At 41.0% G+C, this 15,169-nt stretch overlaps 2 protein-coding genes across 2 annotated transcripts; both read right to left on the bottom strand.

Moving 5' to 3' along the window:
* Positions 1–146: 146 nt before the first annotated feature.
* hdac10 (histone deacetylase 10) lies at positions 147–8,164 on the bottom strand. Its single transcript, XM_069686850.1, has 20 exons — positions 8,106–8,164; positions 6,906–7,040; positions 6,716–6,812; positions 6,533–6,630; positions 5,857–5,961; positions 5,702–5,770; positions 5,488–5,614; positions 5,049–5,114; positions 4,905–4,964; positions 4,614–4,703; positions 4,271–4,377; positions 4,104–4,171; positions 3,020–3,263; positions 2,833–2,923; positions 2,652–2,737; positions 1,359–1,415; positions 1,163–1,244; positions 691–879; positions 449–608; positions 147–351 (listed from the first exon to the last, which is right to left on the bottom strand). The coding sequence occupies exons 1-20, from the start codon at positions 8,162–8,164 to the stop codon at positions 320–322; spliced, it is 2,022 nt and encodes a 673-aa protein (XP_069542951.1). The 3' UTR covers positions 147–319.
* A 1,229-nt stretch (positions 8,165–9,393) lies between these two features.
* Positions 9,394–10,815, bottom strand: aplnr2 (apelin receptor 2). Its single transcript, XM_069687097.1, has one exon. The coding sequence runs from the start codon at positions 10,813–10,815 to the stop codon at positions 9,394–9,396; it is 1,422 nt and encodes a 473-aa protein (XP_069543198.1).
* Positions 10,816–15,169: the final 4,354 nt, after the last annotated feature.

Here is a 15,169-nt window from a genome sequence, read left to right as displayed (position 1 = left end):
GGGACACTACACACAATTTTAGGAGAATTTTTTTTACATGTAAGACATGTTGAAAGAAAGCTTATAAAATATGACGTTTCATACTAAATATCAGGTATAGCTCAAACATGAGTTGATTTATTGATTAACAGAAAATTAATTGGCATCAGTCTTCATAAAAGTAGTAATTACATACAATGATACAAAAACACATTATTTAAAGGACACAATGTATTAGATATAAGCTCAGTTTGGACAATCAAACTTGTACAAAAATACCAAATACTATCAAGACTAAATTCTCTACAGAGAGAAGCAGGATTTGTTCATCTGTTCAGCTTCAGTGTTCATCACCTCGTCCAGTTTCTGGTGCTGTTTCCAGGAGAGAGAAATTCCAGTTAGCATAGTTCGGTTGAATTTAAACTCTGTGAATATCAGGTTATGTGCCATGCTGCTGATATGTATCCACCTGTTGTCCGTAGTAGCTTCCAGTCCGCCTGCAGTCTGTGTCTCAGCCTCTCCAGTGCCTCCACATCCTCAGGTAGAGGAGCATGAAGCTGCCCCAAAGAGGGGGCAGCGTCCCCAAGGAGGGAGGAGGCTGTGAGGCCAACACAGGCCTTCTCAGCTTCCTTAAAATGACAAAAGATGCAATTTCAACATCCCAAATACTTAACTTATAAATGAACACTGAAGGAATGTGATGGAGTTTACCTGCATGAGCACCAGTGTGTGTCCCTGTGCCAGACCCTGCAGCAGACCTGTTAGTTGTTGCCACACACTGTCACACACCCCGCTATCCGGCATCCGAACCAGCAGAACCAAACTGGGGTCATACTCGTATCCAAGAGGCAGAAGGAGGCTTAGGACAGCCTGAGTGAACCCTGACACGTAACTGCAGCCCTGTGAATTATTCCAAAATACCTTCTTAAAACTCACGAAACCTAAATATAGCTCAACTAAAAAAAAAACATTTATATTACAAGTATTGAAAACCTCCTGCTTCAGGATTCAACATCTATACTTTTGTAGGCATCATCTTTTGAGCACAATATCTTGATATGAGAACATAATGCAATAATAAAGACAATAAAGCATTAATATTGAATCAGCGTCCTGTGCAGTACTACATGTGCTCAGAAAATCCTTTGTATTGTAATTTATGCTACTATAACACACACAGTACCTTCTTCAGATGCACAGTAATGTTATATTTTGATTTCTGTTCCTCTGGCTCCTTATTGTTGAACTGCACCAGAAGTGTTTTCCTAAAGGCAGAAAACAATTCTCTCAACATGTTGCAGGAAAAGGTCTTTGTTGATTTGCTCTAAGGGGGGACAAGTTTTTATGAGTCTAATTCAGGGAGCGCAAATTATACTCACCCATTGTCAGTGCAGGGATAGGGGTCGGCTATGACTCCAACGCACACGACCAAAACCCTGCAGGAGGAAAAAATGTATACAAAGTGTAAATGAGATGTAACTCTTGACAATACATTTATTTTTATAAACATGTAAACTTATCCGATAAGTCATTTGTTGATTTGCTACAACCACCATGTTCTTGAAGAAAATATTCAACCCTAAATAGTCTTATACTAGTATATAATATAATCAATCTATAAATGTTTGGTTATTGAAAACATTTGTCATCAATGTCCAAAGCACATTTTTCTTTAAGGTTAATGTTAGGTGCTAAAACTGTGCCTACAACAGCACGAGCACAACCACACAACAATTTGATCCTGAATAAACACACAAACCTAAACACACACAACTTAAGATTTTTAACAGTTACAGTTTAGAAATGTTTAGAGAACCTGGGAAATACTTTCTGTCACTTCAACCTGTCACGACAGCCAGGGGCTAGTTAGCTTAGCTTAGCATCAAGACAGGAGGGAGCAGCTAGTCTGACTCTGTCAAAAGGTAACCAAATTTGATAACCCATATCTTTAAAGCCCACTGTACCATGTTAGATGTAATTTGTATAAAAAGCGCATTTAAGAATAAAAGAGCATTTACACTGGATTTACATTTGTGGTTTCACAGTAGGGTTCTAGTCAAAGGAGCAACTGTCCCCTGGAAAAAGCCACTGTCAGTCAAAGCTGGTGTTCTCTGTATTCGCTAGTATCGAAGCAATAATATTTTAAATTGGCGTCATAGCTGTGGAGAAAGTTGTACAAACAGCTTGTGGTTTCCATAAGCTCCCCATAATAGCATGATAGGACCGGGGTTGAAAATCAGCAAGCTGGCCCTTTAAGTGCTGTTTTACAGATTTTCAAATTAAAAGCAGCAGTTAGGATGAAGTCACTGCTAGCCGCTAAAAAAATGTTCACATGACCCCAGTAAAAGCAAAATTTGTCATTTTAGCATTTTTTGTTAATTAGTGACCTTCAGATGTGTTGAACTTGAAAGGCAGATGTTGCATCTTGAAACACCCATGCTAGATTTAGTCCAGTAGTTAGTGTAAGATAAGCTAACAGTCTCATGGCTGTAGCTTCATATTAAGCCAACAGACATAAGTGTAGAGTGATATCAATCTTCTCATCCAACTCTAGTAACCAAGTAAGTGTATTTCCTAAAATGAGGAACTATTCCTTTAAGTGTGGGTGTTTTCCTGCGGTACATTAGTAATGAACACATGAATACATATGAATCAGATGCTAATTGCTATACCGGCTGTTAGGGGCAGTTGCAGCATGCTGGACAATACAGCTCATAGCCATGGAGACGTCACGGACCACTGCCAAGCCATTGCACATCTGAGGGGAAGTAATTAGACATAATGACATCAGCTTGCAGCCCGGGGAGGAGAGTCAGCAGAGCAAGGAGGACAAATATGATATCCTGGATGTACCTCATTCACTGTCACCTTCTCTACGAGGGCAATGAGACTGGAGAGGGTTGCGAGAGCATCGCTGTCATCTGCAGCTTTAGGAAAATTGTCCCTTATTGTGGAAAAAAACAATGTAGAAGATTAAATAATTATTATGAATCAGTCAATTACTCAGAAAAATGAACCATCACCTGCCACAGCTCCATACCTGAGTCTGTTTACTGTGCCTGGGTCTGAAACTTCTGATGAGCTCAATCGTTTACATCCGTCCGGGCAAGCCACACCATCAGGGAGGACTACAGCAGTACGGACAGGAGGAGTGACTCGTTTCTGAGGCTCTGGCCAAACCTTTTCCTCTACAATTTTCTCCTCTTCTCCATCAGCCGTATTGTCTATTTCTTTTTCTGCTAATTTAATGCGCTTTGTGCTGATGTCAGAGGCGGGTAGGTCAGCTGGAGAGAGGGGATAGCAAATGTTTTATAAGGCAGCAAATGTTTAATTGGCTTTTATTAAAAAGGGCCAGTCACGAGTCCAACAGTGTTTAAGAAGTGCAAAGTAGAGTACAATTTCAAAGGCACTTTGTGTAGTTTTTAGAAAACAGTTGTTATTAATGACACAGCTGGCTGTCAAGCTAACTGCAGTCTGCACCCTGTTGCTTGTGCTCTCACTCTGAGGCTCAAGTGAGCATCCTGGGTGGCAGCCAGAACAATGACATGACATACACAAGACTGTAAGTGAGTAAGGTGGGTATCACAGACCTTGTAGCTAGATAATAAATTTGGCAGCTAGCGGACCAACTTCTCCCCTCAGATAGTATTTTGCAAACAATAATGCAAGCAAGCAAGCTAAGGCTAGTCAGCTAGCTGTAACTTAACTACATGGATCTGGCATAGGATGCTTCGTCACTGCCAAGGTAATTTGCAAACTGCAGGCTAACTATTGTACCAGCCAGATCATGGCCCTGGAGCCTGGAGGAATTAGTTGATGTAATCCACTGAGGATTTTGCTAGGTTAGCTATTTAGCAATACCTCCACATTAGCAAGCAAGCTAACGTTTTACAGCAAAACCAAACAAAGTTCCCTCAATGATTAAAGGCCCCCAGATGTCGACCCTAGTTTTTCCCAGACATCGTTCACATTTCTGTTTTACTAGCGAGGCTTTACCATATAAAAATTGTTGTGCTTTGTGTTGTGGTGGGGGCGCCAGTAGTTAAGCGTTTTTTTACAATTTAATTGCTTCACACACTACCTTTAATAAAAGAGCTAAAAAAGAATAGTGGCAATGTTATTACCTGCATGCTTGAGGCAGGACCAGTACTGCCTATGAGCTGATCGGACACAGTGAAGGGACTCGAGTGCACTGGAAAGGGAAAATTCAATGTATGACGTCACAAAACAAACACATAAACAAGATTAAGGCAGACACATACAGTACATTTGACTGACGGGGGGGACCGACCTTTCACAGGGACCACCGAGGTTTGCAGGTCGAGGAGCAGGATCTCCAAGCAGAGTTTGAACTGTTTGACAAACAGACTGGGGGAGGGAAGTCAAGTTGTATCCGCCCTGGAAAACATTCACACAATAAAACCTTTTACAACTGAACGCTCCTTGAACATGATACTAGTACTATGAAAAGTAACATAATCATGCACATATTATCAGTTTTGATAGGATAGACTCTTGTATTTTGAGTTAATTGTTGTCACCCCAAAATATAATCCAAAGGGTACCACGCAAAGTAGAGGAAACAACATGTGTTTGTACTGATGTGAAGTAAACTGTGCGTTATGTTGCCTTACCTCAAGAACGGCACACATCTTGCCTCCTGCGAGGTTCATCAGGAGGTGAGTGAGGTGGGCAAAAATGTCTGGGCTGGCACACATTTCACCCTGACAAAAAAAAAAAAGATTTAAATCACTTTAATCATCTACAAAATTATCACATGAAGTCCAACAGAATGTAGAACAAATCTAAATTCTCTTATTCAAGCTTCCTTGAAAAAAAGTGTAAAATTCAATTGTAAAAGATTCTACAGATGTACAGACGCATAAAAAAAAAGATGAAAAAAAATGGTCATTCATATTCAGTACCTCTGGGTCACCGATGGCTGAGTCAAAGCCTGCACACACCAGGACCAAGTCTGGGCAAAACTGGGACAAAGAAACGTTCACATAAATAATCTCCAACACGTCACTTTCTGTTAGCAAAATGTAAGTTCTTACAAAAAGGCTCACCTCGTATGCGACTGGCAGGAGGACGTGACAGAAGACAGACAGATAGTCGCTGTTCTTCATTCCAACCTGAAAGATCACCATGGACCCTCATTAAGAAACACATTCAGACAAACAAACATGTAAACACAAAAAACAAATACAATTTCAGATCGTTCCTGAAAGGCTTAGTTGTTAAGTTCTGGTTAACGACCGATGTTGACCACTTTGGACTGCGGGAGGAAGCTGGAGTACCCGGAGGGAGCCCATGCATGCAGCAGGAGAACATACTAGCAAACTCCACACAGAAAGGCCCCCTTTGAATCGGGATTCGAACCAGGAACCTTCTAGCTGTGAGGCAACAGCACTAACCACTGCACCATTCAGCCCAGTACTAAATTTGAAATTCAGTATTATGTTAAAATACATAACTTTAAGTCAAACTATGTCTGTGGTTACTTACCTTGTTCCAAGGCACATTAATATTGAATCCTGCCCCTTTGTCTTTGCCAACGCTGTCGTAGTCTGATTCTCTAAGTTGAGGCCAGAATTTCTGATGCTCATAGCGGTGCCATGAGAAGTAAAGCACACTAAGGGGGGGAAAAAATATTGTTCTGAATTGAATATGCCAGAAAAAGACAATATAAAATTCAGGATGCCTCCATAAGGAGACTCACCTCGGATCATCTTCAAAACAGTACTGCACCCCTTGACCATGATGTACATCCCAGTCAACTATCAACACCCTGAAAATACATAAAAACATAAATAGATAAATATATGTTGGCTGTACCACACAGTACATCTTACAGCAATAAACATATTATGTTACCTTTTAACACCATGTTTTTGCTTGGCGTATTGAGCTGCTATGGCCACATTATTGAACACACAGAATCCATTGGCAGCGCTGCGCATACTGTGGTGTCCTGGTGGTCTGTCAACAAGGATAGAGAAGTGATACGCTTCATTAATGGATTTCTGGGCAATAAAAATTGTAGAAAATTTGATTGTGAATTGTTTTTGTTTGTTCAGAACATTTACACTGGTCTTGATCACCCCTAGTCGAAGTTATCTTGTTGACTATTTTAATATATATCAGCTGTCAAGAACTTCTAATTCTAGGCTTCTATAATGGTTGCTGGGACATATAACAGCAATTTATGTATTGGATTACCAGTGGTACTATAGACTCTGAGGTATTTCTGATGTGACAGTTTTTTAATTTTAAAATTAATTTAGTTTTAAAATATAATTTTTTGATTGTCTGAAAAACACAGGTGGATGCTTCCATGGTAAATAACATAACAAAGTGCCCTCTACGACAGCTGAACGTATGCATTAAGATGTCCTCAAAGGTGCCCTACCTGCACAAAAAAATGTTTCACTTTATGACAAATTAATAAAACACTTAATGTCAGAGCAGCCCTCTTCACAAAAAAAAGACATACACACTCAATGTAGCTTCTGGATTACAAGGATAGCTGAGTTTAGCTGGTTAACCTCACCTGACCAGAGCCATGCCATTCCTCACCTTCCCCGTCATAACACAGTCCACAAGCTGCAGCGCAGCCCCTGCAGCCAGCTTGGCACAGTGGTAGATGTTCTGGTAGAAAATGAGAAAGAGGAATGACTTGATACAGGTAAATATCAGAAGCTGTTCATTAAAGAATATAAAGTGTGGGACTAACTGGGTGGAAGTAGACGTCACCGTACTGCAGGGTGAACTCCTTCAGGTCCTCTAGGGTCAGATAGGGGGTTGTCTTCACGGCCTCCAAGTATTCCTCACTGTTGGGCAGAAAAGTTAATGCAGCTGGGTGACTTTATCTATTTCAGGCAAAAAAAAACTGATCAATGAGAGGACTCGACATCAGAACTGACCTGTGAACAAGCAGAATGTCTGCATCGGTCGCCTCACGGACAGGTACAGAGACGCAGCGATCAGCAAGACCATTCTTGATCAAAGCTTCATAACTCACTGTCAGACGCTCAGGCACTTCAATCTTACATACAGGGCTGGAAAAAAAGTCAAGAAGTGCACAGTAGTCTAAGAAATGATAACATAAGCTTTATTTATCCCGAGGGGAGTTGCAGAAAAAATTAAATACATGAACTTGTATATATATATATATATATATGAATTACTAAAAGAAAAGAAATTCAAAGGAAAGAACTAAAAATCAGACACACACACACAAAAAAAGAAGCAATGCCATACCATTGAGCTGACAAGACAATACCAAGAGACCTATTCAACATAATCTAAATAAATAAAATAAATCCTGAGTTAAATTTAAACATTTCGTTTTTTCTGCTAAGTTAATGTTCAGTGCCCTAAAAATTATCTATTTAAATAGTGAACTATCCATACACTTGCACTGTTCATCATGCACAGCAGTAACACCTCTGTAGTGTAGTAGCAGGAACCAGCCAGCAAAAGTAAATAAACCGTGCTGGAGCGTGGGGAAGTAGAAACAAAACTATAAGAAAAAGACACTGGCGACAGGGCAATGACTTTAACATTAATGTGATAACTTTAGCAGTACTTAGATTATGTTTAAACACTGTTGGTAGAGCTAACTCTTCAAGTGCTCCTTGCTAACCAGCCCGTCTAGCTACAACAGAAAGTAACTTCAGTTCCCATCACCACAACAACTAAACGGCATAAACTTCAGGGCAATACGTTAATAATATTAGATATATGTGAATGAATGATTTACTCATTCATTCAAGTTTTAAACTATTTTATTTGTTTTCTAATATTTTGTTTGAAAACTTTTGGGCTCTCTGAGGTACAGACAGTAACGTTAACTTTTTTAGATTGTAACCTAGATGTTATCCATGGATGTTACAGCTATCATTAAGTTACTCGTACTGATATGTCTAATATGATATGTAATTAAAATAGGTTCAATGTCGCTACAATTATCCGCCCTTAAGACATCGTCGTGGTACAACTTTGAGGTGAATTTTCCCTTAGGCAATATTAATTCAGGTTTATCTGACTTAGCTAGCTAGCTAGGGCTAGCTATATTCACTAAAATATGTTGTTACCCACGTAATTTAACTAACGTTACTTACTCGACCCAGAGCAGTTTGTATTTGGTCATCTCCTCATCGTAAATCAGTGCTGTTCCCATCTTCAGTGTTTCTCAGACCTGGCTGTCAAACTGCGTGCACAAACTGTAACACAGTTAACCGTGTTTGCGAAATAAATTGACAGGCAATCGATAGATATAATACTGTCTGTAATAAAACTGTGACTTCCAACGATAAATGGAAAAATATCAATGTAAACCAAGAAGCTCCTTCTATATTTTGCTCAAAGCATGTAAACAGAGGGAGCATAGGTCAAACGAGTCTTTTATGGGGTTCAAGAAAGTTGTCAAACAGTTTAACAGTGCAGCAGCGCCATCTTCTGGACGGAGTAAGGTACTCACATCTGCAGACGAGACCCTTCAAAAAAATATAAGTACAAGCTCTAAGAAGGATCTCATTAATAATACGTGTATTCTAAATAAATATAAATAAATAAAACGTGCAAACGGTTGGTTGTTTTGTATTAATATAGATATATGTTTTAATGTTACTGGCAAGAGGCTGCTTTGGTTTGCAAAAAGAGCAATCTTCAATCGTTGTGTATATTAAAATAATGCAAATACACTGAAGAAAAATTGATAAAATCTAGCCAGCAATCTTAGTTATCATAAACAAATACATAGTCACATATATACTTTGTTACCTTGCATATTTGTATTGCTATTTTATGCATACAATAAGAATAGTTTTAGTATCTATAACTTACCTAGTGTTATCTTTCTACTTTTCTATGTTAATTTTTTAAAACTTCCCTCTCACAATCCTTACAATTACGATGTTTAATATTTTTGCTGTTGTGTTTTAAAGATTTGTCTGACGTTCTGTCAGTTTTAAACTTGAAGGAACATGATATAAAATTACATATAATGAAATATGTTCCTTTTTCCCATACATACATTTATAAATGCACTATATTTTTAACAATAACAAAACCAATACGAGTTTGCATGATCCTTTCTTTAATAGAAAAACAACAGTGCAACACATGAAAATAAACAAAGCAGAGTATAAAGCTGGTACAAAATATAGACACAGATCAAATGACATGAGAAGATTTGGTCTGGCAAGAGACCAAGTGGTGGCATCTTTCCTGTGGGAAATATGTAAAGCTGTATGTGGGAATAACGTCTTCTATCTCATGAATGTTCATTTGATTAAGGTGTGTATTCAAAAAATATTCACAGAGTTAAGGTCACTTTGGAAGTCTAGTGTTGATTGTCTCCAACAACACACATACGTTATTGTCAGGTCTCTCATTGGAAGCGGTTCACTAAGCAATCGCTTCCTCCACCACTACCCTCTCCTCCTCTCCCTCTGTCCTCGCTGTCTCCTCCTGTGTTCCAGTAGGAAAAGCTGAGCTCCTTTCTTCTTTCCCTTCCTCTCCTTCCTCCTTCTTTCCCTCCCTCCCCTCTCCTCCTCTCCTGCACATGAACAGAGCTCCTCTGCATCTCTTCCTGAACGACGGGTCGCAGGCAGCGTACAGGAGAGGGTTGAGGCAGGAGTTGAGATAAGCTAAACAGGTGACGTACGGCTGAGCAGCCAGTAAAATCTGATCTAAAGAGCAGGAGTACGGGACATAACCGAACTCCAGCAGCATGGAAACAGTCTTATTGACATGCAGAGGCAGCCAGCACAAGAAGAAGGCCATGACTAAAGTGACAATGACCCTGAGGAGTCTGCGCTGCCGCCTGCGGTCAGGGCGAGGGCCTCGTCCAAAATGTCTGCTGAGGAGCTGAGCCAAGGAGCAGTAGCAGACCAGCAGGATGACAAGAGGAAGCAGGAAGCCAATTAGAGTTGATTTAAGACTTAAGGCCGCCGCCCACATCATCTCCACCCTCTCTCTGTCTGCCTCCTCCAGCTCTGCTCCAATCAGAATGGAGTAATCCATCTGACAGGAGAGGAAGAGTGATCCAGAGTCAGTGGGATGAATCTCGTCCAGCTGCCAATCATCTTCAGATTCAGGCTCCACCTCCCTGACAGAGCGCAGAAGCAAACCAGGAAGTGCAAGCACCCCCGCCAGCAGCCACACTCCTCCCAGTATCCACAAAGCTCTGCTAGGGCAGCTCTGCCGGGGTTGATGGTGACTGGAGTGCCGGCGTCCAGTCAGCACCCAGTAGCGCTCCACACTGAGCATGCTCAGGCTGAACACGCTGGCGTACATGTTGAGAGCGGTGAGGAAGCTGCTGATTTGGCAGAGCGGTTTCCCAAAAGGCCAGTGGTAGCCCATGGCTGTGTAGACGGCCCACAGGGGGAGAGTCACGAGGAAGCAGAGGTCAGCCAAGGCCAAGCTGGCTATCAGGGATTCTGTCAGGGAGCGGGAGGGACGAGGGATGTAGGGAGGATAAGAGGAGGAGGAGGTGGAGGAGGAGTGAGAGGAGGGTCTGCAGCTTTTTCCTGAAGAATATCTGCAGTTTTCCTTGTTTTTCTTAGGAAGTGACCCGTTGTTACACCTTCCAGGGCTGTTTAAGTCCTGCTTCCCTTTGCAACAAAACAACCGTCCGCCAGTCCTCGCTCCCCTACCCTCGGCCCTGTCCAGGTAGGCCCACAGCACCAGGCCGTTCCCGAGGCATCCAACCAGGAAGGCCAGCAGGTAGACGGAGGGGATGATGGAGAAGGAGGGAGACCAGTCGCTGTAGTCGCAGTGGTAGAAGGGAGGGGGAGAAGGGGAGGGGGAGGCGAGGAAGTCTGCCATCTGGGAGTCCTTCTCCTTCCTTTCTATATAAAATCATTTGCCATTAAAATCCCTGGAAGTTCTGATACCTGGTGAAGTTAGGACGCTGCAATCTCTTGATTCAAACCTCAAGGCCAGAATTCACAGTCATGGATTAGTCCCCTGTTTACTTTCACTTCTTCCTCGGTACTTTGCCTTGGATGGTCTGAAAAAGACAAGATTGTTAAACTATTGCAAGAGGATCAAATAATATAAATGCTGGCTTGTAACAGGGGGTCAAAGTTGAGCTGCCCACATCTTATTTCAAGGATTCAGTCCAGGAATTTTGGACAAGACTGCCTGATAGTGTTGTGACGTTTGTGACGATCTGATTCTTTGGAACGGCTCTTTGGTGCGAATGAAGGGAACCGAGTCCACTCCCATTTATGCCCAATCACCACGGGCAGCTTTTCTCAACTGCAGCTCCGCTATACTCGGTCACGTGCAGCGGAATCATGTCAGCACAACATAGTGCCGATGGTGAGCAACATTAAAACCCTCCGCCAAGTTAGTTGTTTTTTTGGTTGACATCTCTGTAGTCATACAGAGTTGTGTCATAAATTATTGACAAATCAATGACGTTGATTAATTATTCCGACATTATTCTGTTGTTTCCTTTTAAATTTTAAAAGCGCAGATTTATGTGTGTTGACACGGGATAGTAAAGTGCAGCCGTAATTCCCAACACTACTGCCTGAAAATGTTTTAAACATTCAACAAATAACTACTAAATATCAGCAGAGTGTAAATTATGTGTGTTGGAATTTGTGTTTTGTCCTCTTGCTCTTACTTTTGGATTCAGTAAACATTTGTTTGGTTGACTCGATGGAGCACCTTTTTAAATAAGACAATTTAAAGACGTTCCCTGGACATGTAAGGCCTTTACAGCAACATTTAAATTAAAGAGCTGCTACAAACAGAAACAAGAGAGTCTCATGCTGCACTAATAATATATAGGAGCTTGTAATAAAGTTGATTAGACAATTGCCTTAACACAAAAACATATGTGAAGCATCATGTGAATCTTTTGTCTTTCTGCTTTTGGATGCCCAAAAAAACAAATCATTTGAATTCATGCCATAAATTTGGATCACAACCTTTACCAAACATGTAAACATGTTGCATGTTTTGCATGAGTTTGTTACAGCCTTGAAATTCCTAGAGAGGACCTGGAACTGAGGATGAAGCACGAAATAGACACTTACCTCGGGATGCTGCAACCTTTTTTGAGATGTAAATAATCACGTGGTGACAATTTTGTAGCAAAGTTCTTCCTCTGTCTTCTCTCATTTCACTTTCTCTCTCTGCGACTTCTCCCTCAATCTCTACATCTCTACTGTGCCGGCTGAGGAAGGTGTGTCTTCTTAAGTCTAAATATATAGCAATGTCCTCTCTCTCCACACACACACATATGCACACACTCTCCTTTCACTTGTTCCCAAACGGGACCACCCCAGCAGAGAGTTACGAGACCTGCAAACACCCCCCCGACAGCACAAACACACACGCCTCCCGAGAGACACAATAACACCACCCATCCTGCCCCGACAAACACACACAAACCTGAGACACACAAACAGACCCCCACCCCGCTCCTCTAAGCTGCCCATATTCTCTACGCACAGACACAACAGATCCAAAAGAACATACAGAACACAAACGTGTGCAAACACAAACACATTCTTTCTTCTCGTATGTTCAAACACACGGTGTATACAGTGGTCAAATGTAACAACCCACACAGAGGGCAAACGACAACTAACAGCCCCAACATTCACCGTCAGACTTATAGAGGAGTGAATGTATGTGCGGCAGCGTTCATGAATATACTCAAAAAGGCCTGCAACCTTTATTCTGTATATACCCTGTGTAAAGAAGAGCAATACTGACTTTATTAAGATGAAAGTAACACACAGCTGTGTTTTCTTGTTCCACAAGAAGGCTGCAGATTAACAGTTAAGAGAGACATCCATGTAGAGATATTTTCCTGTACATGCGTCATTATAGTATTCGACCTGCTGAAATAAAAGATCCTTTCTATTACATGTACATGGTCTCCTCTACGCTGTACACTTTTTGTGTTATGCTGCAATTTACAGTTACAAAAAGAAGTAGTAGTACGGCTAGTAGGAAGGCCAAAAACATAGATATACTGATACTCAGATCAGCCTGATATGGACTCACATAGATCGGGTATCGTGAAAATGGCATCAATCCTTGGCTAATCTATTCAATACAATGGTTACAATGATATCACTCAGGTAGGCACTGTTTTAATTACAACCAAAACAACACTTCCACACGTCCACTATCCATTTAAAACACCTGATTAAGTACGTCAGTAGGACTTGGCTGTAATGTCCTCATTTTTTGCCTCTGAAGTCTGTACTCGCTAGCAATCAAGCTAGTCTAATTTTCATTCAAACGTTTTCTCTGTCATGCAGGGCGACTTACAAATATGCAATTAATGTCTGAAGCAGGAAGTTATGTTTCGCATGGTTTTGATTTGTTTTAGTCTGCATAGGATGGCGGCAGTGTGACAACATCAGGGTGGGAATTAGTACATGTTGGTGGGGCAAGCTTGAGGCCCCGCCCCTAAAAAAGTCTGTGCACGGCCCTGAATAAGGGAGCCTAAGTTCAGCCTTTAGGTTTTGGTTCTATGACTACATGTGTTATCTACTTGCAAATATAAGTCAACCAATTAATAAATCTCCTCCAGAGGCATCATGCAAAAGAAAAGAATCAGTCAGTCAATCAATCAATCAATCAGTGAAATTACAAACATTAATTTATTTGTTCCATTTTTTTTTATTAGGTTAAGAAGGCAATGTTTATGTCAGGCTAGATGTTGCCTTGAATAAAGAATGTTCCCAGCCTTCTCTTTAAAGTGAGGCAAAACAACCTACCAATTAACCTACCAGGTAACCGAATCACAACTCAAGATCAGTCAATATTCAAATCCCAGATATCGGTAAAAGGAATCATTTAAATCAGATATGCCAGTTTATGGTAGGTGTGTTAACCCCACAGCCTGAGATAATAAAGATATTGTGTGAAAATTCATCTCAATTTTTATACAATCAAAAAACGTCTGCACATCCCCTCGACTTCACCTGCACAGGTGATGGTGTTTTAAAACATTAAGGTTCATATTTTTGGTTTTAAGTACATATTTGTTATATATCAGTGTAGACACTGGATAGGTGGATTGATGGATGGATAGATACTGAAGGCCAGTATGGGCTCACCATGTAAACAGGGAAGATGTTCCAATTGTAAACAGGAAGTGTTTGTTTCCCCAGGGGTAGAGGGGTCACGCTGCCATCAACCTGTTGTTATGGTAACAAGATGTTTCCATAAACATTCCACAGTCTTTTCTCTCACGACACACACACACACACACACACACACACACACAAAGCTTTACTAAAGAAAGGCAGAGTAAATACAACTGTTTCATTGGAAGAGAACTGAAAGCTGAGCATCACAGACAGGAACGATGCGCTGCAGGGTTAGACCAACAGAGCACACAGAGCTGTGTGGCAAACTATTATAATATAGGAAAACCATATAAACGTTAAAATGATCCCCCAATACCTGAGAGAGAACAGGTGGGCTCCATCAGGTTAGTGACAGTTGGGATCCAGATCTCCTGAAATCATCACTGAAAATCAGTTGGAAAGGAAAGGGAACATACAGTTTCTAACGGCCTCCTAACACCTGTACAATGAAATTTCACGCACACATTCACCCCAGCACTGTAGAAAGTTACTACTCAGTGAATTGTCCAGGGGAAAGGAACAAAACAGTTTTTAATATGGTTCCGTTAGCTAAAAACACTTACCTATTAAATCTTAAGTAGCTTGAGCTCTGGATATGTTTGGTCAACTTTATTTTAGGCCACACAGAATCATTTTCAGTGTTTTAAAGATGAGCCTTTAGAGAGTATCTGGCGTCCATATTGGGACGTAGCCTCTGAATGGGTGCACTATAACAGGGACTGGTTGGGTTTAAAAGCCATTTTTCATTTCAGCTTGACTTTAAAATACAACTAAATGTCATAGTAGGCCTATACCTATGAAAACTTTGAGGCAGATGGGAAACTTAGACCTCCCTCTCCATCTGATATTGGGACTTTCCTGTCCAGCTCTGTCCTGTAACTGTCGCTGATGCAGGTTCTGTTTCACACAGGTCATAGTTTGGCTGCTTGTGAAGGGAAAAAGATAAGAGTTTGCATAATATGCCTGATATTGTTAAAGCACAGAGGAGCTTGTCCTCACAGGCGGACGACATTTCAAAAGGGATTAAATGCACGGTGGAGACATTCTGCACGTCT

Source organism: Semicossyphus pulcher, unplaced genomic scaffold (genome assembly GCF_022749685.1).
Source record: "Semicossyphus pulcher isolate SPU_LCO1_2020_fin unplaced genomic scaffold, fSemPul1.0.p SCAF_8, whole genome shotgun sequence".
Lineage (NCBI taxonomy): Eukaryota > Metazoa > Chordata > Actinopteri > Labriformes > Labridae > Semicossyphus > Semicossyphus pulcher.
This window is presented reverse-complemented; position numbering and strand designations above follow the sequence as displayed.